The sequence below is a fragment of the Genypterus blacodes genome, unplaced genomic scaffold (assembly GCF_046128005.1).
Source record: "Genypterus blacodes isolate CSIRO-AG114 ecotype Tasmania unplaced genomic scaffold, CSIRO-AGI_Gbla_v1 ptg000032l_1, whole genome shotgun sequence".
Taxonomy (NCBI): domain Eukaryota; kingdom Metazoa; phylum Chordata; class Actinopteri; order Ophidiiformes; family Ophidiidae; genus Genypterus; species Genypterus blacodes.
In genome coordinates, this window is record NW_027466845.1 from 5,847,740 (window position 1) to 5,872,485 (window position 24,746).

The 24,746-nt window shown below is 40.3% G+C and overlaps 5 protein-coding genes across 11 annotated transcripts; 2 read left to right on the forward strand and 3 right to left on the reverse strand.

Annotated features, from left to right (window-relative positions):
- Positions 1-4,650, reverse strand: LOC142995293 (extracellular calcium-sensing receptor-like). The gene is made up of 9 exons (XM_076146288.1): positions 4,430-4,650; positions 3,834-4,128; positions 3,606-3,692; positions 3,176-3,445; positions 2,341-2,529; positions 1,978-2,253; positions 1,196-1,423; positions 988-1,111; positions 1-914 (listed from the first exon to the last, which is right to left on the reverse strand). The coding sequence occupies exons 1-9, from the start codon at positions 4,648-4,650 to the stop codon at positions 1-3; spliced, it is 2,604 nt and encodes an 867-aa protein (XP_076002403.1).
- Positions 4,651-7,269: 2,619 nt separating this feature from the next.
- Positions 7,270-11,570, forward strand: olfcu1 (olfactory receptor C family, u1). Its single transcript, XM_076146465.1, has 12 exons — positions 7,270-7,405; positions 7,508-7,662; positions 7,935-8,087; positions 8,165-8,365; positions 8,619-8,796; positions 8,920-9,107; positions 9,199-9,329; positions 9,541-9,637; positions 9,773-9,896; positions 10,072-10,544; positions 10,673-10,753; positions 11,214-11,570. Exons 1-12 carry the CDS (start codon positions 7,270-7,272, stop codon positions 11,568-11,570), a joined length of 2,274 nt encoding a protein of 757 aa, XP_076002580.1.
- A 1,186-nt stretch (positions 11,571-12,756) lies between these two features.
- On the reverse strand, positions 12,757-24,719 carry LOC142995294 (extracellular calcium-sensing receptor-like). The gene is made up of 9 exons (XM_076146289.1): positions 24,656-24,719; positions 16,606-16,684; positions 16,186-16,474; positions 16,001-16,087; positions 15,422-15,613; positions 14,732-15,262; positions 14,425-14,649; positions 13,761-13,884; positions 12,757-13,658 (listed from the first exon to the last, which is right to left on the reverse strand). Exons 1-9 carry the CDS (start codon positions 24,717-24,719, stop codon positions 12,757-12,759), a joined length of 2,493 nt encoding a protein of 830 aa, XP_076002404.1.
- Positions 16,879-20,232, forward strand: LOC142995185 (uncharacterized). 3 transcript variants are annotated; one of them, XM_076146151.1, is made up of 5 exons: positions 16,879-17,056; positions 17,688-17,790; positions 18,240-18,978; positions 19,209-19,427; positions 19,860-20,232. In XM_076146151.1, exons 2-5 carry the CDS (start codon positions 17,691-17,693, stop codon positions 20,065-20,067), a joined length of 1,266 nt encoding a protein of 421 aa, XP_076002266.1. In that variant the 5' UTR covers positions 16,879-17,056; positions 17,688-17,690; the 3' UTR covers positions 20,068-20,232. The 3 variants fall into 3 exon arrangements, 2 of the variants coding, with proteins under 2 accessions (XP_076002266.1, XP_076002269.1); XM_076146154.1 differs by having other exon boundaries at positions 16,886-17,056; positions 18,240-18,651; positions 19,860-20,229; XR_012961510.1 differs by lacking the exon at positions 18,240-18,978 and having other exon boundaries at positions 16,915-17,056; positions 19,860-20,054.
- Positions 20,273-24,634, reverse strand: LOC142995184 (G2/M phase-specific E3 ubiquitin-protein ligase-like). Of its 5 annotated transcripts, XM_076146149.1 has the most exons (13): positions 24,272-24,480; positions 23,731-23,854; positions 23,470-23,594; positions 23,051-23,360; positions 22,851-22,930; positions 22,551-22,598; positions 22,262-22,329; positions 22,089-22,181; positions 21,672-21,982; positions 21,385-21,563; positions 21,055-21,227; positions 20,716-20,930; positions 20,276-20,608 (listed from the first exon to the last, which is right to left on the reverse strand). In XM_076146149.1, exons 2-13 carry the CDS (start codon positions 23,846-23,848, stop codon positions 20,373-20,375), a joined length of 1,956 nt encoding a protein of 651 aa, XP_076002264.1. In that variant the 5' UTR covers positions 23,849-23,854; positions 24,272-24,480; the 3' UTR covers positions 20,276-20,372. The 5 variants fall into 5 exon arrangements, with proteins under 5 accessions (XP_076002265.1, XP_076002264.1, XP_076002263.1 ...); XM_076146148.1 differs by having other exon boundaries at positions 20,276-20,605; positions 21,385-21,982; positions 24,272-24,482; XM_076146146.1 differs by having other exon boundaries at positions 21,385-21,982; positions 24,272-24,482.
- Positions 24,720-24,746: the final 27 nt, after the last annotated feature.

The window sequence follows — 24,746 nt, forward strand, 5'->3', positions numbered from 1 at the left end:
TTATGTCTTGGTGGTGCCACGACCCAGGATTGCTTTCTTTGTGTTTCTCTCAGGCCTCCATAGGATAATATAACACTTAGGTCCAAACAGCGCCACCAAGAGGCCAAAACTAGATGCCAGGATTGCAAATACCTCAACTGCATCTGCATATTTGCCTGGGGAGTTGACATAAGCAGGGACAAAGGCCACCCACACAGCACAGAAGATCAGCATGCTGAAAGTGATGAGCTTGGCTTCATTGAAGTTGTCTGGAAGATTTCTCGCAAGAAATGCCAACAGGAAGCTAAGAACAGCCAGTAAGCCAATATAGCCCAGTAACACTGCAAAACCAACTGTAGACCCAATTACACACTCATAAACTATTTTGTAATTGTAATATTTAGTGTTTTTACGAGGAGCTGGTGGGTAAGAGACAAGCCAGACAGTGCAGATCACTGCCTGGATGGAAGTAAGAAAAATAACTGTTCCTCTCTGTTGCACAGCACCAAACCACTTCAGAGTGGCGCCACCTCCTGGCTTGGAGGCCTTGAACACAGCCAGCACCACCATAGTTTTCACCAGGATACATGAGACACAAAGCACAAAGCTGATCCCAAATGCTGCATGTCTCAGCTGGCATGTCCATCGTTTTGGATGGCCAATAAACAGCAGTGAACACAGGAAGCAAAGTTCGAGTGACAGCAAGAGCAGGAAACTCAGTTCTGAGTTGTTGGCCCGTACCATGGGTGTGCTGTGCTGATGGATGAAGATCATCACTACAATAGCACAGATGAATGTGCCCAGTAAAGATGCAGCTGTCAAACAGATACCCAAGGGCTCGTGGTAGGAGAGGAACTCTATTCTCTTAGGGACACAGCTGTCCTGACGGGAGTTGGACCAGAAGTACTCTGGACAAGTAATGCATTCTGTGGAGTCTAACAAAAAGAGAAAAGATGCTGAAATACAATATTACATCATTGAAACTACATTATGAAATTGACCACCAACCACTGGCATTGCTGATCTTTCCCTCAGAACAAGGGATGCAGTCAAAACAGCACACAGGCTGCCCCTTCTTTCTGGCCATGCGGGTACCTGGAGGGCAGCTCTCACTGCACACTGACCTTGGTGACTAAAGGGACAGCAACATTTATTGCTGTTATTCATTTCATACTATTAAACAATAACCCTTTGCTGCACCCTAAGCTGCAGTCACCTGTTTCAATTCAAAGTTCCACAAGATTTTGTCTTCATCCAGTGTGAGCTCCTCACTTCCCGATGCTGATTTCTTGACTTCCCCCACAGCCTGAAGCTTTGTGCTTCCATCTGGGAGCCACAGCCAATTCATGACATCATAGATTGGCAAAGCATTGCCATTTTCATCAAATGACACTTGGTCCCCAAATGATGTTGTGAAATTGACCTTTTCCAAGTAATACATGAGCTAAATGAACAAGATTTATTCATTAATTTAAAATTGTGTTTGTGTTCGTGACATAATATACACATAGACTTTGCCATGCACAGCACTTGATAATATGCAGGACATCTGCACAAAGCGGCAAAGTGCTTACTTCCCAACATGCTTGATACTGGATATATTTTCACTTCATCGTCCTCTGACTGCAGTAGAAGCTCACAACTGAAATGTGGAGTTCCATCTTCATAAACATGTTTACCAATTTTTATTTACTGGTGGTCATTTGAGAAATGCATTGAAATGATGTGCACACAATATTCCACTGATCAAATGGGTCAAAGCAAATGAATATGTAACATTCAATAAAATCAAATCACTCAAATAAATTTTTTTAACGGTCACAGACAGAATTTGGACATGTATTCATCATTGGATCATTTACAAAATGTCTTCAGCCAGGATAGTGATGTAATAGTTATTTCTGCCAATATTGTATCATAGGAAACCTTATTTACATGGCAGCTCATGGCATGATTTAGAATTCAGGTTCACAAAAGTATTGTAAATATTTACCACACCTGCCATGGCTCCAGTCTTTCGTAATTAGCACAGCTGTTCCCAATGAAAGGTCCTCTCCCTGGAACACACTGCTGCAAGTCATGGAGGGCATAGGCCAGAGCATACACAGCCTTGTACACATTATACTCTGGTCTGAGGGTGGAAACATCGAAGATTTCATTTTCCAAGTTTCCTAGATCTTCCTGCCCAGTGCACAGCGCTCCCCCAGCATCCACCCAACCTGCTGGAGGTGGTGCAAATCTACACTGAAATGCGTGTTCCCAAAATGTCTTCACCTGAAATATATAAAAACAAAACTATGTGTTTGCATAAACAGTCACAACTGAGTACACTTTGATAGGATTGTAAGAATAAATCCTTACTATATTGTGGTCACTGTCAGGACGTACTCTAAACAGAAAGTCCCTGAGTCCTGGTATGTCACCTCGACGGATGGCGATGCCAAGTGTGCCAGCCAGGTACGGCATGAGGTGGGGAGTGTGAAGCAAAGAAGCTGTTGTCCAGCCTTCACTGGCCATCCACTGTAGGCCTGTCACATTCTGCTTTACTACCTGTGGATTGTAAAACAGTAATTGTATAAATCAGTTCCAATAATATAGTTTATAATAAGCCTATTTTGCTAGTTTGTAGCACAAAATGTGTTATGAACAATTGTCACATCACAGAAGTCTGTCACAGTCCTATTTCTGACAACAGTTTAGCCAAGTTAGCCACCGTTATTATTGTCCATTCAGTAGTTTTTTGGCTGGTACAGAGTATTCAATGTATAACCACGCCTTCTAAAATAAATGAATCAAATGCAAGGAAAGAGTGCAAATAATCACAGAAATCTTGTCACTTGGTATACCTGTACATTTCACAGGACCTAACCAAGCCATGCAACAAGTGTTTGTTTGCTGTTTTCTACTGTGTGTAGAAACAGTTTGAGCATTTTCGTTACTTTATCATATTATCGCAAATACTCCAATGGGATTTTTTTCCCCCCAATTTCATGGAGGCCTTCTATTAAACTACGCCTGCTTGGTAAAAAGGAGTGCTGGATAACTCAATTACTTATGGCTAATGTATATGGATATTGTGACCAGTGGCACTCGAACCGAAAAGCTGATACGTTTCATTTAAAAAGATGAAGTCATTATCCTTACACTATATACATTTTATTAAATTATGGATGAATAAAGATAAGAGAAACTCAACCTCTTCCATGAAGTGAAGGAGGTAGCTATTATATGCAAACACAATGACCACACGAGCTGTGGATTTCTTCATGACATCAAGAATCCTTTTAAATTCACTTGGTTGGTTTCCCCAGGGCAAAACCTCTAAGTAGGCCAGACAGCCTGCACCAGACTGAACCAGGTCAGTCTGGAAGGACCGTGCAACATTGTGTCCATAGTCATCATCACTGACCAACAGGCCTGCCCAGGTCCAGCCGAAGTGTTTTAAAATCTGAATTATAGCACGAACCTATTTCAACAGAAAACATAGGGATTTGTGCACAGGTTTGAATGTGCTTTACAGGAAAATCTATTATATCTCATTTTATATTTATATATTTCATCTATTGTGAAGTCATTGCCCATCATTGATTTTATGTGACTCCATGCATTTTAGTCTTGGAGATTACCTGGAAATCATCACTTGGAATTGTTCTGAAGAAGGATGGAAAGCGCTTACGGTCACTCAGGCAGGAACATGTGGCAAAGTAACTCACCTGTAAAAGACACTGACTCTGAATCCTCTAATTTGGTTGTAGTATGGAAAAAAATAACAAGGCAACACGTTTACATAAACCTATGACTTTTAAATGCTGCTGAAATTCCAATTCTTAAATTGTTCCAGATGGAAAACTTACCATAGGCACTCTGTACAAACCTAAAACACTGGAGATGGCAATTGAACCTGTAGTTGTAGGATCACCCACAATCCCCACAACTGCAGGGTTCCCAGTACAGGTGTCATTCATTATAAATTGTTCATCTTTCCCACTCACTAATGCCAGTCCTGCACGGAACCCAACTGGTATTTTGATGCAGGTATCATAAAGGCTGTATCCCAGAGTCACATTGGGCAGCAGGTTGGAGTTCTTGTTGATTTCATCAATAGCAAAGACCATAGTCTGAGCATATCTAAATCCTGCTAAATTAAAACTAACATAAAAGTAGCACAAAGCAAAAACATATTTAAGCAAATGAATTTAAAACTGCAAACACACAAAGCTGTCTCATTTTAAATATATACAGCACTGATTGAAGAATTTTCAACTAGGCATTTGTTGCTACTTTTTAAAGGATTTTATAGTCACAGTTGTAAGTATAGTTAATTTAAAATGATGCAAAGACGTGTGTAGTAAATGTCCAGGTTTTAAAATAAAAAAGAAACAGAGCTATTATTTTGCAGTTATTTAAGTTTTTCTGGTCTCTACCTTCTGTTGTACCCTTACACACTCACCCGTGGCAGGTAGGATCTTCTGGCTTGGAGATAAACAACAGCTCAGAAAAAGCAGACATGAATTGGACCGGAAACAGTCCACCAAGGACAACATCTCCTGCCTTATGCATCCCATTTAGTTTAAACTGTCCCTGTAATTGGCAGGAAGAAGAAATAGAGGAAGATAAAGTAGGAGCAATGTAGTGGCACAAGAGCATAGAGATGTGAAAAACAGCCCACATGATTGTTCCTCTGTATAGCTTTCTTCTGAGCTCAGACCTGCTTTAAAAGACTGCTATGCCACCCCCTCTTGTTGACTTGCATCCACCCATCGAGGCAGGGCCTGAAATACATTTCATGTTTAAATTAAGTGAGATGAAATACATTTCATCTCACTTAATTTGGATGGAGAATGAAGACAGTAGTGTCTAAACATTACAAGGGCTTGTCAACAGCCCCTGATATAATTATTAATGAACGATCTCAATGTTTGACACCTCAAGAGAGTTGTCTTCAATTATGATAAACTTGCAAATAGCATATAAGGAACCTTCAGTATGAATCATTGAATGATCATGAATAATATAGACATCAGAATTTATTTGATCAAGATCATATTTCTCAAATATTTTAGGTTGCACATTTTACTCTTCTTACTACACCTATCCCTCTTTACTGTTTGACATTTATATCAATACAAAACATTACAAGACCATTTTGGATTTGGATCCTTTTTTGATGCCCTGATTACTGCAAAGCAACACAGGAGAGCCAGATCTTCAGGAAAAGACATCGCAGTTCACCGGGGTCAGCCCTATGTTCCCTCAGCCCAATGGTCCCACAGCCCTATGTTCCCTCATTTCTAAGATATTTTTAAAAATTAGGCCCTATGTTCCCTCAGCCCTATGTTCCCTCATTTCTAAGATTTTTTTCAAAAATAGGCCCTTTGTTCCTTCAGCCCTATGTTCCCTCATTTCTAATAAGGGTTAGGGTTAGGGTTAGGGTTATCTAATCTAAGAAATGAGGGAACATAGGGCCTAATTTTGAAAAAATCTTAGAAATGAGGGAACATAGGGCTGAGGGAACATAGGGCTGTGGGAACATAGGGCTGAGGGAACATAGGGCTGAGGGAACATAAGGCTGAGGGAACATAGGCATGCTTCCATCAGGAGTATCAAGAACAACAGCTTGGCCTTTTTGGACTGTGTCATACACATGGAAGAGGACGGGAACCTTCAAATCGAAGTATACAGGAAATCCACTCACACAAACCAATACATACCATACCTCTACTACTCTTCAATTCTCACCACCCAAAATGTGTACTTTCCCTCTTTGCACTCTTGCCACTGAAAGGTCCTCTCACTGGAACAAACTGCTGCAAGTCATGAAGAGCATATGCCAAAGCAAACAACCTGAACCAGACTGAACCATGTTAGACAGAAAGGATCGGGTAACATGGAGTCCATAGTCATCATCACCGACCAGAAGGCCTACCCAAGTGCAGCCAAACCATTTGAAAATCACAGAGGGATTAGTGCACAGACTTGAATACAAGTTTGCTGAAAAGATCTCAAGTGCAGGTTTTATGTTACACTTTTCACTATTCACTGGCTGTTGATAGATTTGTGAAAGCAAAAAAATTTTGCTTTGGAAAGGCTGCACCTTTTTCATTTATTGGTTATATCTTATCTCACACACTCTAGCATCTGTAATGAGGATATGGCAGTTATTCAAAATACAACATTTCATGTAGGTTCAACGGCGTATGCTTGAATTAAAGTTTGCTATCTTTGCAGGTGAAATGTTGCCCTAAACTGTTGTCTCTGCCCTCTATGACCTTTATTGAGCAATTTAGATGGAATAAATGGCAGCAACAGAGAGCTCTAGTGGTGAATGCAGGGCAAGGCAGGGTCTGACAGGTTTAGTGAATGTGTCAATATTAAGGAGACTGACAAGACAGTTATATAGTTAAACCAATTCACACTGGTGTGACCACACATCAAACATTCCATATTGCTTGGTCTTGGTGTGCACACTTATTCAATGTTATGTATTAGTGAAAGGTGTCTCTCTCTCTCTCTCTCTCTCTCTCTCTCTCTCTCTCTCTCTCTCTCTCTCTCTCTCTGCCTGTCTTTGTTTTTAAATCTGATTGGTCTATCCATTTATGAGTCATATGACCTCCCAAATTAAGCAAGTGAGCAAGCTGGTTCATCACCCTTTAGAGACAGTTGGAGAATCATCTTCTCCAAAGTACCTACAGTCTTCATGGGGTCAATATGGACACTGCATTTAACTCTATGTGGGGCTTATCCCTATGCTCTGCTTTGGGTCTTGCTGAGCCTTTTTTTCCCAGCGTTCTGTGATGTTCCTCAGGCTATGGAAGAAAGTAAAGAACTAAACTTGGAAGGTCTGGTGGAAGTGGAGAATGCCATTGAGAGACTGATAGTAGTAGTAAAAAATGGATCAAAGGCTGCTAACATTAGTTCAAGTTTACCTCAGTGTGTGAATATGGGAGAGAGTGATGCTCTGGCTCTGCATTCGGACGGGGATGTGGTAATTGGTGGGCTGTTTCCTTTGCATTACTTGGCTCCTGAGCCACATCACAGCTACCACACTAAACCGCAGCAACCAATTTGCAGTGGGTGAGGGTGAAGACACACACATACTCTATCTGTCTTTCTTTCTCATTCATTGAAGGAATTGAATCGCTAATTTTCAATGTTGTATGGTCCCTACAGTATCTACAGATTCTGATTTAATGACATTTGATGACCATAAAAAGTCTCATGATCAGCCAATATAACATTTCTTCTGACTATTTCATTTTCTCCAGTTTCGACCTCAGAGCTTTCCGTTGGATGATGACCATGGTGTTTGCAATGGAGGAAATCAATCGTAATTCAAAACTGTTACCTGGGGTTAAACTTGGCTACTGGATCATGGACAGCTGTGACCATGTCCACACCAGCCTGAAAGCTGTTCTCTCTTTAGTTAGTCACTCCATGGCTGTGAAGGGCGAGATTGTAAAAATGAAACGTAGTGAAGAAAGATTAAATGTGGCAGAAGTTGGGGGTACTAGAAGAGAAAAAGAGACAGCAAATGTAACAGATGAGCGTATGGAAGCAGATATGCAATCTAAAAATGTACGCTCATGCCTGTCCGGTTCTCCTGTCCCTGCTGTGATTGGTCTCGCATCTTCTTCCCCTACCACAGCTGTTGCTCACACTGTTGGCCCCTTCGGGATCCCACTAGTAAGAAAGCACCAGAAAAGCAGAATTGTGTGCAGGTTAAAATAAAATAGTGCATATGCAAACCCAGAAATGTGTGTTTTTATAAAATGGCAAAGAAACACATTATTCTCGTGCACAAAAAATAATCTCAAATATTACTGGTGGTTATGTTTGTTAATTAATTCCTCCATCAATCAACACTTGTTTTTTTCTAATAAATCACAAATCAATGTTTCCTTGAAAAGCTCTAATCACACATTTTAGGATACATTTTGAAAGCTTTATCTCCTTAGGTGAGTTACTTCGCCACATGTGCCTGTCTCACTGACAAGCATCTATTCCCCTCTTTCCTGCGGACTGTGCCAAGTGACCTCTTTCAAGTTGGAGGTCTTGTTCAGCTTGTCACCCACTTAGGCTGGCGCTGGGTGGCCACAGTAGGGACCCCGGTGAGGTGAACACTTGCATTGTTTCTATTTTGACTTGTATATGTATTTGTTCAACAGATTTACACTCTCTCTTTCAGGATGTCTACAGTCACTATGGTATCCAAGCTTTTTCTAAAGAGCTGAAAGAACAAGGTGGGTGCCTGGCTTTCCAGCTCACTATCCCAATATCACCCACGGTGTCAGAGATACAAGAAATGACGGACAGGTTGCAGAGTCTAAGAGCACAGGTAGTGGTAGTGTTTGCAACAGAGGGACAACTGCTGGGACTGTTCACAGAGGTGAGCTCTATGTTATAACAGTCTTAGCCATAGACATATGGTAATGTATGAACAGTATATGTCCAAGATGTTAAAAACGTTAATAATGTGAGATAGATAAATATATGTTATGTTACATTCATCTATTGCTCTTGGTGATTGTCTTCAACTACAGCTGGCTCAGAGGAATGTTACAGGCATCCAGTGGATAGCCAGTGAAGCTTGGGTGACTGCTCGCCTGCTGACCTCACCACACTTCCATCATCTGTTAGAGGGTACGCTGGGCTTCTCCTTCCCTGGCATCCAGATCCCTGGTTTGAAAGAGTTCCTCTTGGAAGTCCGCCCATCACCCAAGCCAGGAATGGAATTCGTCAACATGTTCTGGGAAGAGCTGTTTGGCTGTAGCCTGGAGTTTGAGGGAGAAAGATCCAGTGGAAATTCCACAGCCCCCAGTCACAGTTCTAAACCTGAATCTCAAACAAATTTTGGATCGTCAGTTATGTTCCCTGGTGGTAAAACAAGTACTTTTAATGAGTCAGTTGATGGAAACTATAAAGATGCCGTCAGAAAGCCAGCATGCACTGGTTCAGAAGATCTGAGACACACTGATAGCACCTACACTGACGTGTCTCAAGTTCGCATATCCTACAATGTTTATAAAGCTGTGTATGCCATAGCTCATGCTCTTCACAATGTATTAGAATGTGATTCTGAAGGACACAAAAATGGAAAGTGTGAGAACAAATCCTTTCATTCTAGACAGGTGGGTTAAAGAATTTCAAAATATGTTAACCAATATATTGTCATTGAATTTTTTAATCATTTTATCTGTATTTCTCTCTAATTTTATATAGTTGTTGGAGCATCTGAGGATAGTAAATTTCAGCAATCAGTTTGAAGAGAAGATATATTTTGACTCCAATGGAGAGCCTGTCCCCCTCTATGATGTCATTAACTGGCAAAGGGACACCAAGGGTGATATTAGGTAGAATTATGTTACCTAATACAATACATTACAAGATCTGTTTATATAAGAGCAAAATGTCCCCCCTTATTCAATGTTATTATAATTATTTAAGCGGTGATTCCAAAATGGGAAAGTGGTATGATGCGAGAAAATCATATCCAGTTTATTGTATAAAAGTAAAAGCTCTTTGTGATCAACAATCAACGAAAATAATTTCATCTGTATTTAGGTTTGTCAAAGTGGGAAGCTATGATGGTTCAGCTCCATTGGGGCAACAGCTGCAGCTGATGCAGAGTAATATTATGTGGACAGGAGGCCAATCACAGGTGTGTTAGATGCATCCCCATTTAAATGCTTCTGTCAGGTGACAATGAGATAAGGTTTTTTTTGTTTTTTTTAATCACATTTTAGTATACTTAGCTTGATGCCTAATATTACCCTTTTCGGTCATCATTCTCTAGGTACCTGTGTCCCAGTGCAGTGCTCCATGCCCTCCTGGCACCAGGCAAGCCAGGCGGCCAGGAGAGCCCCACTGCTGCTTTGACTGCCTGCCTTGTGCTGATGGAGAGATCAGCAACCAAACAGGTAGTCTATACTGGTTTCATATTTCATAGACTACGGTTCCTGTAAGTAGTTCATTGGAAATATCATGAAGCAGGAAAGTAGTGAAGTGCTCAAGCATGTTGTGCAGGTTTTATCTTATGTACATGAAGTAAAGTGCCATTTATTCTGTGTCCTTTTACTGCATCTCTCCTCAAAGGTTCTTCTGAATGCATAAAATGTCCTGAGTACTACTGGTCAGACAAATACAAGGTGGAGTGTATAGCAGGGTCGGATGAATTCCTGTCTTTCTTTGAAACCATGGGCATCATCCTGGTAACACTCACACTTCTGGGTTTCACCCTGACTGCCATTATAACTTCTGTCTTTCACCGTTTCCGCTCCACACCCATTGTGAGGGCCAACAACTCAGAAATAAGTTTCTTGCTTCTCATATCACTCAAGCTGTGTTTCCTATGTTCCCTGGTATTCATTGGTCAACCATCGGTGTGGACATGTAGACTACGCCAAGTGGCATTTGGGGTCAGTTTTGTCCTCTGTCTGTCCTGCCTTCTTGTGAAGACCATTGTGGTTATCTTGGCCTTCCGGGCAAAGTTACCTGGCTCCAGGGCTCTGAAGCTGTTTGGTCCCTCCCAGCAGAGGGCACTGATCCTCTGTACAACAGCTCCTCAGGTGGGAGGGTGGGCAACATCTGGATTTTACACCATTAATTTACAGTAAAGAAGTGTTGACTTGTTTATGCATGTAAATAATGTAGTTTGCAGGTTTGGAATAATCAATTGGTGTTCATTTATCTCCAGGTTTGTTTCTGTGCTGGCTGGCTTTTTGGTGCACCCCCCTTTCCATTCAGAAACCCAACTTATCAAGCCTCAACTGGAAAAGTAAGAGTCACTCAGATTTTGGATATCTGTTATCAGGACTTTTAGCATTGAAACGTCACATGTTTTTTATTGAAGGCAGTATTGGGGTTGCATTACAATTAACGTGATTATTGAAACTTTTTGTGAATTTTTTTTTTAACAAAGAAAATAATAATAATGAGTTATATGTAGTTGTACATATTTGTACATTGTCTATAAAAGAAAAGTTATTGTGACATAAATGTGACCCAGCTAGTTAGCTAGTAGAAAAAGAAAAGAAAAAAAGAAAGAAAAACATTGCAATGTCAAAGATACCTGATTAATTAATCAGTCATTTGTTATGTTAAGAGAAAATGGTCAATTTAACTTATATGAGACACATTCATTTTATTCATTACAGGCTGCACTGATTATTTTAATTATTTTTATGTATTAATATTTTGTCGGTAACATTTATTTTATGAATATTTCACACGATTAGATTGTTGTGGAGTGTAAGGAACCATGGCCTCCTGGCTTTTACCTGGTCCTGGGCTACATTGGCCTCCTGGCGTCCCTTTGCCTCATGCTAGCATTCCTTGGACGCAAGCTACCTGATACTTTCAATGAGGCAAAGCTCATCACCTTCAGCATGCTGATCTTCTTGGCTGTGTGGCTCTCCTTCATTCCAGCCTATGTCAGCTCTCCTGGGAAGTACACTGTGGCTGTGGAGATTTTCGCTATTTTAGCATCCAGTTTTGGACTGTTGCTGTGCATTTTTTTGCCCAAATGTTATATCATTTTACTGCGACCTGAGAGAAACATTAAGAAGGGTATGACAGGTACATCTGTTAAATGAATGTATTAATTGCATGTGTCTCAAAAAAGGAATTAGATTGTGACATTTTGGAGCACAAAACTATACACTTGGAAGTTTTACAAGCCATTTTGAATGTTACTGATGTAAACATATAACATGTTCATGTTCGTTTATTGAGTTGTATTTTCATTTTGATTAATACATTTTGTGATTCAAAATGTTAATTCTAATGGTACAAGTGTGTACTTTAGTTGTGAGCGTCACTGTGTATCTGTGATGAATATATGTAGAGTTATACTGTAAGCATAAAACATTAGCGAGGTCGGTAACTTGGGAAAATGTAAGTAACTTAATTAAAGCTCACCACTTTTATAGGGCACTTGAATCCTCATGCTCCCTCCTTTTCAGTTTTTCAATTCCATTCTTGGAGTGATTTATGTTTCTGTGTGCAATGCAACTCCATAATGACTTAAACTAATCGAACTTTCTCTACAAATACAATTGCTGAAAGTCTTGAAAAGGCAGCACCGCCACCAGACAATCAGATCAATAACTCAATTGACCACTCTCACCTGGAAACAACGCTTTCATAATGAAAAGAACAATGGAGCACAAATGCAATCTAAAGCATAATAAAGAAGCAGTTTATTAACAGTACAGATGAGCCGTAAAATTATTGCTTCAACAGATTAACAATTTCTATATGTAGTTCTATCACAACAAAAGCATGACCATTATATATTTCTCAGTGTTTATCAGTATTTCACTTTTATTTTTTTCAAACCGAAGAAAAGTAAACCTCCAGCAGCACAATAGAAATGACAAACGCAGAAAAAGCAGTGAAAATAACTTTTAATCACATCTGTACTATTCACACAGAACTCATTCACATGGGATACTCCAATGTCTGTGCTCTGTGCATGCACATTCACACCAGACACATGAACTTGATTTTTGCTTGGAATTAATAATAATGCAATTGTTGATTAACAGCTTGTTAACAGCTTGTCATCAATCTTTATGAGTTTTTAATCTAAATTTTTTTTGGGCTGATTTTCACCAGACTAGACAGACCATATCATCAGGTGAGGTGCGTTTCCAAAATATGCTTACTAGGTCATTTTCAGTGTAATTTTTACTTTACAAATGATAGACCTGGCAGAGTCAAACTGAATACCCATGTGAGAAAAGCTTATGATCCTTACATTTTTTAAGTTGCTGCATGTCATTTCTTTTCTTTTCCCATGAGGTGCTGTTTAGTATTCTTTTCTGATTTCAATAAAATAATGTAGCACTTTGGAAAAAACAAACACGACAATAATCCAAAACTGGAAGCCAGCATAGCAAATGTCTCTACTGCATCTGCATAATTTCCAGGAGAGCTGATATAAGCAGGGATGAATGCCAACCATACAGCACAAAAGATCAGCATACTGAAAGTGATGAACTTGGCCTCATTGAAGTTGCCTGGTAACTTGCGGGCCAAAAAAGCCAGTACAAAGCAAAGACAAGCCTGGAAGCCAATGTATCCTAGAACACACCAGAATGCAAGGCTGGAGCCCACACTACACTCCAAGATGATCTTTGAACGTTCATATTTCAAATTTCGGTATGGAAAAGGAGGAGCATCAATGAGCCAAGCAACACATATAATCACCTGGACTATGGTACAGCTGAAGATAATGACCCTCTGCTGCTTTGGCCCCAACCATTTCATGAGGTTGGTTCCTGGCATGGTGGCAGTGAAAGCAGTCAAGACCACAAGAGTCTTTCCCAGGATGCAAGAGATGCAAAGGGAAAATGTAATGCTAAAGGCAGTGTGGCGCAACATGCAAGACCAGGATGTTGGCTCTCCAATAAAAACGAGAGCGCACAGGAAACAAAGTGTCAGAGAGAATAGGATGAAGTAGCTGAGCTCAGAGTTGTTAACACGGACAATGGCGGTGTGCCTATGATAGAAGAAGACAGCAAAGACAGCTGCAGTGAGGCAGGCACCCCCCGCAGAGATCACGGTCAGAGCTATACCCAAGGAATCATAGGCCAAGAACTCCACCTTCTTAGGAATGCAGGCTGTTCCAGCTTCATTTGACCAAAAGTCTTTGGGACAAGATGTGCAGTCTATGGAATCTAAAGATGAAGGATGTTTTGATTTAATTTACATTGAATTCCATACTCTAACTCAATGTAATATCACATTAATGTTATTTGTTAACATTTACTTAAACTTACTTGTCTGATTGCTAATTTTGCCGCTGTCACATGGTACACAGTCAAAGCAGCACACAGGCTCCCCACGACGGACAGCCTTCCTGGATCCTGGAAGACAGCTGGCACTGCATACAGACAACACCACCTGGGGAGAAAATGGGCAATATTGGCTTCAAGCTCAGTAATACTTGGTGCTATGTTTCCATGGTAAATGTGTAGGAAATGCAGCCAGAAAAAAACATGGAGAAGAATCTTAGCTCTAAATTGTACATTGTTGACATCTTTTATAACTTATTTATGAATGTACTGTTTACTACAGTTCTTGTGTGTATGCATAATATGCATCTGTTGCTGTAACAGCTACAATGTTCATAGTAGGTACAGCATAACTCTCAGTCGTTTATTCGGTCCAGACAGGTAGCAGGTGTGTGTATGGGACGAGATGGTGTACTGTGAAATGTTGGGGAAAATGAACAATATTAACAGTGATATCAAGAAGAAGAAGCAAAATGAAAACCTCACATAAATAAATTTAACTAAACTTTAACTTTTTTTAAATAATACGTTGGTTAGATTTCATATCAAATCCAGATTATCCTGTCCTCCGAACTCACCTCCACCTCAACCTACAGAACTTCAACAGTTGGCATCTGATGTGTGTAAAAACACAGTGTGAGCAGCTTGCCTCACTCTGATGGCCTGCCCACATTATCCTTTCCTCCTGGATCACCAGCTCCTCTCCAGCAGGCTTGGTTCCATCAAACAACCCAACGTTGACAAACTCAATTTTCCCGCCTGCACCTCTCTGCCAGTTGATGATATCATAATATGGTATAGAGTCGCCCTTCAGGTCAAAGTTCACTTCCTCCCCAGCAATGTTAAATGCTACTTCCTGGAGATAGTGTTGGAGCTTGAACAGAAATAAGTTTTATATGCAGCAGAATATGTACATATATTTTGAAAGAGTTGATGTTTACAATAAAATGATATACCTGCCAGGGCTGTATGTTGTTTTCAGCACAAGAATTGTTGTGGAAGGGCCCACTGCCTGGGTGACAGAGAAGAAGGTTGTGTAGGGAATGTGCAATGGCATAAACAGCCTTATAGACATTGTAGGATAATCTGGGGCTGGAAGTATTCATGTAGGCTGAATGTTGCTCCAAGAGAGACTCCTGTCCCGAGCAGGGAGGCAACTTGGAGCCAGCAGAGAGAGAAGAAGAGCAGCCATACAGAGCCCCCCATAGCTCCTGCACTAGTGGATTGTCAGGGTCAAACTGGGGGTTTACTGTTTGCAGGTAGTCACTGAGCCTTGGGATATAACCTCGTCTGACTCCAAACCCAATTGTTCCCCCCAGGTAGGGGTAATACTCGCTCCCTGTAAAGACAGATGCTGTGACCCAGGCCTCGCTGGCCACCCACTGGATTCCAGTTATATTCAGCTTCATGTAGTCCCTCAGAAATGGAGTCATCTCTCCCTCAGCTGAAAATACTACCACCACCTTTGCACCAGAGCTACGCATCACCTTTACAGAGCGAACAATGTTGAAGACAAAAAGAAAAGCATGAAGATAAAAAAAGCAATTCAAAGTTTAAAAGTATTTAAAAATACTTTGTAATATATAATATAGTATATGTGCTTTCTTATGCCATAACGCATTTCTTTAATGAGCCTTTGTATCTACCTGCATAATTTCCAGAGCCCTCTGGCGATTATACAGCAGAGGAATCATTACTTGGTATGCTACACACACTCTGGTCCCCTGTAACTCCCTCAGTAAACCTTGCACGGCAAAGCGTCCATATTCATGATCCCCTCGCAGCAGCCCAACCCAAGTCCATTTGAAGTGTACCAGCAGCTGGGCAATGGCCTTTACCTGGCAGTTAGAACAATTGTGACTAGTCAATTTGCAGATAAAGACTTTAAATTCATTCATTTATGACAGGATGTTGGTTTTGCTAAAAAAAATTGCATTATTTTACCTTAATGATGTGAATTTATGACACTATCAAAAGACTTAATAGGGAAGGAAAGAGGTTGGAGAATTTATTTCAGTGTGGTGAAACGTAAAATTTTCAAATCATCTACAAGCATTACAATCCCCCAAAGTGGAAATTCAACGTTTTACACCCTCACAAACACTAAACATAAAACACATAGAATTTTGGATTTATTTTGTTCTGTCTGGAAATCCTTACCTGAAAATAACAACGTGACAATAATTTATGATATAGATACGTTGCTGAAACTGAGGAAGTCTGACCTGATAGTCATCATTAGGGATCACTCTGAAGAAGTTGGGAAACTTTCTTCTGTCACTGAAGCAGGCGCAGGAGGAGAAATAGCTGATCTAAGGAAACAATGATTGATAGTGATAGCACATTGCAAGTTACCTTTTTGTACAAAACAATGTACTTTATGATTCCATAGCAAAATAATCATCTCTACCATTGGGATTTTAAATGGCTGGAGGATTCTTGACACAACAATGGACTGAGCAGAACCAGACTCCCCAACGAGAGCGAGGAGAGGAGAGGCACCAGTGCACATGGGAGCCTGTGCTTCGTTCAGTCCGTTCAGCACAGCCAGAGCAGCCCTCTGGCCTGTCAGTGGATACGCACAGGAATCATAGATTTTGTAACCTAGTGTAGAGTTTGGCAGGAGCTCTTTATTCTGGTTTATCTCCTCCACAGCCAGTCTCATAGTCTGAGCCCACCGGAAAGCTCTGGGATCAAAGCTGTAGCTCAGTAAACACACATACATGCACACATAATACACACAATGAAACAGCAATAACTGAAGAAAAAGTAAAGTAAAGGCAGTAATCCCATTTCTTTTTAACTTTAGATTCCAATCTATATTACTCACCCATTACACTTGACAGCTGCTGGTCTATACGTGCTGTTTAGATCTGGCATCTCCTGGTTGTAATGAAGGGGAAAGATACGGTGGCCGAGAACCGCCACCGCTGCAAATAAAAGAAGCGCTACAAAAATAAAAAAAGCTGGTGTGCAAAAATTAAAATCTGGTGCAAAAATAAAAAAGGCGATGCATATAAAAGAAAGTCTGCAAAAAAGAAACGCTACTGCAAATAAAAGAAAGTCTGCAAAAAAAAAAACGTCGGTGCAAAAATAAAAACGTCGGTGCAAAAATAAAAACGGTGATGCAAATAAAAAAGCCACAACGGAAGTGGGTTACCGGGGACTGTTTTTGCCGATGCACCTGTGTGAGTAGAAGACGACGCCGACGCACCTGTGTGAAGAGAAGAGGACGACGACGACGAAGAAGAAGAAGCTACAATAGGAAAACGAACTAGAAAGTAAGTGAACATGATAGTGTTTAATGTCGCTACGTGTACTTTTTAATGTGTTATTTGGTTAGGCCAGGTAACCCCAGGTTTGAAGTTGAACTGGAGAATGCCGGTGTATTGTTAGCTTCGGCTAACACGGGGAGACCACTAACGAGTCCGGCCAGATGTCAGTTTGACATCATAGCTGGAGTTTGAGTTATTGGATGACATCATTTTGTTAGCGTGATGACATCACGAGTCCGGCCAGATGTCAGTTTGACATCATAGCTGGAGTTTGAGTTATTGGATGACATCGTTTTGTTAGCGTGATGCCATCACACTCATTTAAGTAGCTTCAGATTCAAACAGCTTCAGCAGCATTGGAGACACACTTTCTGGACCGACATCTGACTGTGACTCTGTGAGTGAGCTCGTCTTGTGGTGACCATCTACAGTGAAGACAGGTTATTACTGTCGTTGTTGTTGTTGTTTGTATCATTAATAATCATGCTAACAATAATCTAAGGCGTGGGTAACAAAAGTTATGTGGATGAATGAAGTTTAAGCTGTGTGGGGTGGCCAGGGACCTTTGAGAAAGTACCATGACCATAATGTCATATTGAATCCTAAACGTGACTGTTTTTGCTTTGTCATTTACCAGGTCATGTTTTGTCCATTCTGTGGGGTGAACCTTCCATCCGTCCTGGTATATTGTGGCTCATGCTGTAGAAATGTCAGGTTCCTAAGGAGTCTTCAAGATGAAGGTAAATTTCTTTCTGACAGTTAATGAGGTTCTTAAACATGATGGATTGCAATGTTTTTTCAGAGAATATACTGTCTGTTAGTCATGAATATACCACTTCTTATGGTGAAATCCATAACGGAGGCATGTGGAATACAATGAATTTGAAGACATGAAAAATTAAGAAAGTTTCTTAGTCTAGTAGGCTACTGATCCCTGTAAAAAATCCTATGCAACAATTTTGAGTGTTTTGCACTGTGCTACTTTTATATAAAGACATTTTCAATTAATTAATTTTAACAAGTACATTGAATAGCTTGATTCCTCAATAACTCTAATCACTAACTACCATGTCACCCACACATGATAATCTAAACAATCTCATTTATTCACCTCTGTAAAAATTGAAAATGTTTATTATGCAGTTCATCATTTGGCCTCTAATATAGTGTTCTCCGTCCTACCCCTCAGGTCCTGAAGCTAGTACTCCAGTGGATGAACTTATCCAAAAATATTTCACAGAGGGCCATAGTTATGAAATAATAGTGGACTTACTGAAAACCAAACACAACATATCAGTCAGTTTTCGCAATCTACAAAGAAGACTAAAACATGCAAGCCTGACCAGAAGGATCAACTACACTCCAATTGCTACTGTGCAGGCAGCTATTTCCGAGGAGCTAAAAGGATCAGGCCAGCTTTTAGGGTATAGAGCGATGTGGCAGATTCTGAAACAGAAACACTCTCTTGTCGTCAGACGAGACGATGTGATGCGCCTAATGGCAGAGCTGGATCCATGTGGAACAGAGAATCGCTGCAGACGTAGATTTGTTCGAAGGGCATATCATTCAATGGGACCAAACGAAACCTGGCACGTTGATGGGTATGATAAATTAAAACCTTTTGGAATTGCCATAAGTGGCTGCATTGATGGCTTCTCCAGAAAAATTATGTGGCTGAATTGTGGAAAGACCAACAACGACCCTTCAGTAATTGCTCAAAACTACATCAACTGTGTAGTTGAGTATGGAGTTTTTCCAAAGCGGCTCCGCACAGATTGCGGCACTGAAAATGGAATAATGGCCGCCATTCAATGTACCATGAGATCAGAGCATACAGACGAGTTTGCAGGAGCTAAAAGCCACATGTATGGCACTTCAACATCCAACCAGCGGATTGAAAGCTGGTGGTCCTACTTCCGGAAACAAAGGTTTCTGTCACTTTTAATTTATTTATGTTTTACTTGACCCTGGATTATTGTATTTGCTGTATGCATTTATATTATTTCTCAGGTCCTATGTACATTGCTGTGCTTTTTAAAGGAAAGGGTATATTGTAGTGAAATCTCCAAAAGGCATGAGTCAGTAGTAAGTAGACTTGTACATTAATCTTAACCTCTTGAAGAATGATGACCTGGATGAATTTGTGTTTTCTATCTAGGAGCCAATTTTGGATGGATCTGTTCAGTGACTTGAGGGAGAGGCATCTCTTCAATGGCAGCCCTGCACACACAAAGTTGGTACGACACTGCTTCCTGCGAGTCCTGCAGAAAGAGCTGGATGAATACAAGCTGTACTGGAATACTCACACCATTCGTCCTGTTCACCAATCCCGGTGCCCATCTGGTAAACCAGAGGCAATGTATTACGTACCTCAAAGGTGAGTATCAAAGAGTTTCCCTGATAGTATTTTGGATTAAGTTAATAATTTACTAATAATTATACTAATAACGGGTCTATGGGGGGGGATTTCACCTCCTGGAGTCACCTTATTTATTATTTATTTTGTTATTAATTACGTCAACTGAAATAATGTGGTGCTCTAAAATTTGTGCTCTTGAATGCGCTTAAATATTTTGTAACATTTTGATTATAAAATTTAAGATTCACAATAAAGTTTTCCCTCATGTGCAGTGCTTTCTCTAATATTTGATACTTAGTTTAACCTAAGATCATTGCTTGTCTTTGGGTCTCTGCATCCTTGTCCTGTAAGTAACTCTGGAGATAATTGGAATGACCATGAAAGTAAAACTTAACAGGAAACTTAATGATGTGTTGCTCAGTGTGAACACTTTTCTGTACTTGCTCCTAGATTTGATGGGAGCAATTGTGGTTTCCCAGCATCTGCCCAAACCCTGAACCACATCACCAGCATCATGCCAGTGCCCGCAACTCCTGCTGGGGATGAGCATGAAACTCTCTTTGGAGAACTGCAACGACAGAGTGGTGTAAGAGCTCCTTTGCAGTGGGAATCAGCTGTAGAGAACTACATCACCCTGAAAAACATGTCTGGTCTGTAAAAATTTTAGGGACATATTTGTGTTGTGACAACACCAAAACAAACTTCTTTTTATGTGTTGTATTTGCTGTATGTCATTTTCCTCTCTCCCCTGTCATTTTGCAGACGCTTTTGTCCAAAGGAACGTACAAACGTCTGTAATAAAGTTGTCTATGCCTGAAAAAAAATCTTTGAAAAAAAAAGAACAGTCTGTAGTTTTTTTTTGTTTTTTTTTATAGAAACAAGCACATATTGTAACAAATCTGCATTAAAACTACAGTAGTGAGTGAGTGGCAACATTAACTTTTACCACAAAAAAGTTCAAACTTAAAAGCACCCAAAGCCGGGGGAATTCTTGATACCAAAATCCATGTTGGCTTTGAAGGCGCCATAAGTGTCCAATAGAGGAAGCTTTAACATGTTGCCACAGGTATTTGCCATTGGGAATCTTGACGAAGATATGAATTGCAGGCATGGCAGAGGACTCAGACCAGCTGGAGGCACACATGGCACACCTGCAGCGAACATCAACACCTCCTCCAAGGTCACGGAGCTCGCATCTTCTAAAAGTAGAGAGCATTGAAATCAATTGACAGTAAATACTATCTACATCAACACTGGAACTTTCCATAATTTGTGTGTATAAAATCAGATGAGCAAATTGAGTAACCTTCACAATCAAGAAGATAGTCAGCCCAGTAAGTGATAGCTTTCTCTTCCTGAGCCCTCCTGTTGCTTCCCTGTTGACTTAGTTCAGGCTGGAACAGATTTTCCATCTCTGCAGCAGATAGCCTCACATCGGCATGACAGAGAGCAGGGGTCAGGACCGTCGGATGCTGCTGCAGAGCTGTCAGAAACTGCAGACTTTCAAGTCCAGCCTTGAATCTAAAATACAATAAAATATGCATGTGAAGTTACATGTGTATCATGTAGAAGCTAGTAAATGGGACAACAGCAACACATTTTTTCATAATTATTTAAGTGACAACAATGAAATACGAAAATCCACCTCTCAATTGCAGAGCTGTTCCTGTGGATGATGTACCACTTCAGGTACTCCTCTACAATCTTCTCTTTTTCCTCACATGACCTGACATGCCTGAAGCACCCAGCAGTCTGCAACATGGCGCTGTTCTGTACCATCAAGTCCTGAAGGATTCCCAATGAGGGTGCATTCTGAATCTAAAAGAAGATATAATAGAGTACTACACATTTCAAATATGACTAAGTAATTATAAAAAATGGTAAAGGATAATTTGAAAGAATGGTTTAAGTGGGCAAAACTGTCCCATTACTCTTATTCTAGAATTTCACACCCTTCTATCAAGTGTACTCATACCTCTTGTAGGACTTTCCCTATCTCCTCATCTGTAATGTCTTCTACAGATGCCTTGAAACTGGTCTGCCCTGAGATGTAGCTGACAAGATCCTGTGACAGAAAATTGGGACCTGGTCCACCATGTACGATGGACACAGCAATCATCTTCCCTGCTAAATAATACTCATCCTCTACGATAGCTGTCCAAGGAAATTCAGAGTAAAGAAATATTAAATCAGTTTCCATATTTAAAAACACTGCATGGCTGAAATATGTTTTTTTCTGTAAGACATTATACAAAACAAAACCTGTTGAATTGTAGACCAGGTAGCGGCTCTCTACAGGTCCATCAAATATGGGCCGTTTGTTCAGCTCTTTCATCAGAAGTGAGAGGAATTCTCTCTTGGGGCCACCTGTATCAAGACCTTCCTCAAGTCTCCCTTCATTGTCAGAGAATTTTACGAGGATGTCTTTATTTTCTGAGAATGTTGCCCTTTTAAATCCTCTGACTGCTCCATTCCAGATGTCTGAGCGACAGATGTTAAATCTGCTGACAGCTTGATGGTCAATCTTGATTGCTAGGTCTGCAGTTATCTCAGAAATCGATGGCTTGTCCACCCTGTCATCAGATAAATCATGACCATGTTACATGGTACACGATAGCAGACATCTTTGACCAGGAAAAATAACAACCACAGTTGAAGTTAGCGTAACTTTTTTCTTACCCTGTATCATCTGGAATGTCATGACTGCACTCAACACTATCCGAGTCATCCTCATTCTCTATTACAATGGGCGCATACAGCTGAGTATATTTGCTGAGAAATTGACACACAAATTTACATTGTTGGTGTTTTCATAATTGAATAATTGAATTATAGAAAGGAAAGTATAATACCTATAGCACGTAGTTTCCATCACACCTCCTGATGTTCCTGGGCCCTCTTGTGAGTCAGAAAGTAAGACCTGAATCACAAAAGGGATAGGACAGGTAAGTTGAAGTATTTTAAGTCATGGCTATCAGAGGGCTGATTTAGAAAGAAAATACTATTCTAATGTACACAAACATGGATCTCTAGGTCAGAGTGTGACACATTATTTTAAGTAGTTTAAGCCTTGATTGTGTGACAATATTTTCAGACAAGGCTAAGTGTGAACGATAGACTATGTTTTGGAGCTACAATTACCAGAGCTGCTGAATCAGTGCTTGACTCTCCATCTGCAGGTTCCCATATCTGGAAGTAAAAAACAATATATCAGTGAGCACTTGATTGACAGAACTAGAGCTGAACAAATTTGAACATAAATATTGAAGTTTGTAAAATATGTGTAGGCCAGGACACTGCAACATTTACCGTAATTTAAAATGCTATTTTGGCACGTTTCATCAGAAAAATATGGCTTCTATGTAAAATCTAGAAACATTTTCATTTTCAGACAGAACTAACAATATAATCAATGTAAGACACAACAAATGTGGCACTCACCAATGTATCAGCTGCACTGAATTCTGCAGAGCTTGGACTCATGATGATCACCTCTGAATCCGACGAAGTGGTTTCCTGAGCTGTGAAATACAAGAACAGGTATAAGAGGATTTTAGACTACTCAGAACAACAACTTTTCTTGACAAACAAATCATTTTAAAAAGCTCTTCTTGGTTGGCAATTCTTTCACAATTACTTACAAGACGTAGAGAAATCTTCAGCTGTACAAATGTACAGTGTGATGCGTTGGTAGGCCTTTCCAAATGCCTCCTTGTACGCTTTAAGTGTGAAAGGTACTTCTGTTCCTGGTACATAACTTATCTTTGTACCGTCAGGGTAGAGAAGTACATAGGGACCACCATGTAAATTTCTGTGGAATGCCTTCAGTTTTTGCTCAGCAGCTCTTTGCAATTCATCAGCATCCAACTCTGGTCGCACCAAGAGGGGAAGTACTGACCCTCTAACAGTCTTCAGTCCTCCATCTTTCAGCCGCATAAGGCCTACTGAAATCTACAGAGAAACATTGAAATGGCGACTATTAACTAGATCAGTGACACTATAAATACATGACAGAATGGACTGTCAGCAAATTATTAGTCTATCTCAGCAAAAAGGTTACCTTCACAACCGTCAGGTTGTCTTTTGATGGAGCTTTTTTCTTTTTAAAACATGCTCGTCTCTCCTTCTCTTTTAGACTCCGAAAAGTCTGAAATGACTCCAGTACACTTCTTACAGGAGCCTCTGCTTCAAATAAGAGTCAAATCAATCATCAATAAGAAATAACAGAGAGACATACAGTGTTCTCACTCATACTCATTACGTTTATAGAGTGTAAATTACCTAAGCCTGATTAAAAAGAAAAGAATGAAAGAAGCATTACCCCCACTTGTGCCAGGTGTGTCATCATCAACATCACACAGGAATTTGATGCCCTTGCCACATGAACAGCAAAATACTGGTTTCGGAGGCTGCTGGTGTCCACAAAAAGGACAATACATTATGATCTGCAAAAAACAAACAAAAAAAACAAGTATCATTAGGTTGCTTTGGACTTAAATTGCATGAACATTTTAGCCGTCAGTTCAATACCTCAATCTGACATTATGGTCATGGTACTTTCACAAAAGTCCCTGGCCACCTCACACAGCTTAAACTTCACATTCATCCAAATAACTACTGTTACCCACGCCTTAGATTATTGTTAGCATGATTATTAATGATACAAACAACAACAACAACGATAGTAATAAGCTGTAGCCGTCAGTTGTTTCCACTCTCGTTAGTGGTCTCCCCGTGTTAGCCGAAGCTAACAATACACCGGCATTCTCCAGTTCAACTTCAAACCTGGGGCTACCTGGCCAAACCAAATAACACATTAAAAAGTACACGTAGCGACATTAAACACTATCATGTTCACTTACTTTCTAGTTCGTTTTCCTATTGTAGCTTCTTCTTCTTCGTCGTCGTCGTCCTCTTCTCTTCACACAGGTGCGTCGGCGTCGTCTTCTACTCACACAGGTGCATCGGCAAAAACAGTCCCCGGTAACCCACTTCCGTTGTGGCTTTTTTATTTGCATCACCGTTTTTATTTTTGCACCGACGTTTTTATTTTTGCACCGACGTTTTTTTTTTTGCAGACTTTCTTTTATTTGCAGTAGCGTTTCTTTTTTGCAGACTTTCTTTTATATGCATCGCCTTTTTTATTTTTGCACCAGATTTTAATTTTTGCACACCAGCTTTTTTTATTTTTGTAGCGCTTCTTTTATTTGCAGCGGTGGCGGTTCTCGGCCACCGTAGAAAGATCCCTCCGATAACATAGTCTCCCTCGGCCACAAAGCCTGGCTCAAAGCTATTTTGCAGAGTGCACATGTCAGCTGCAGACGTTGGTGGAGAGGT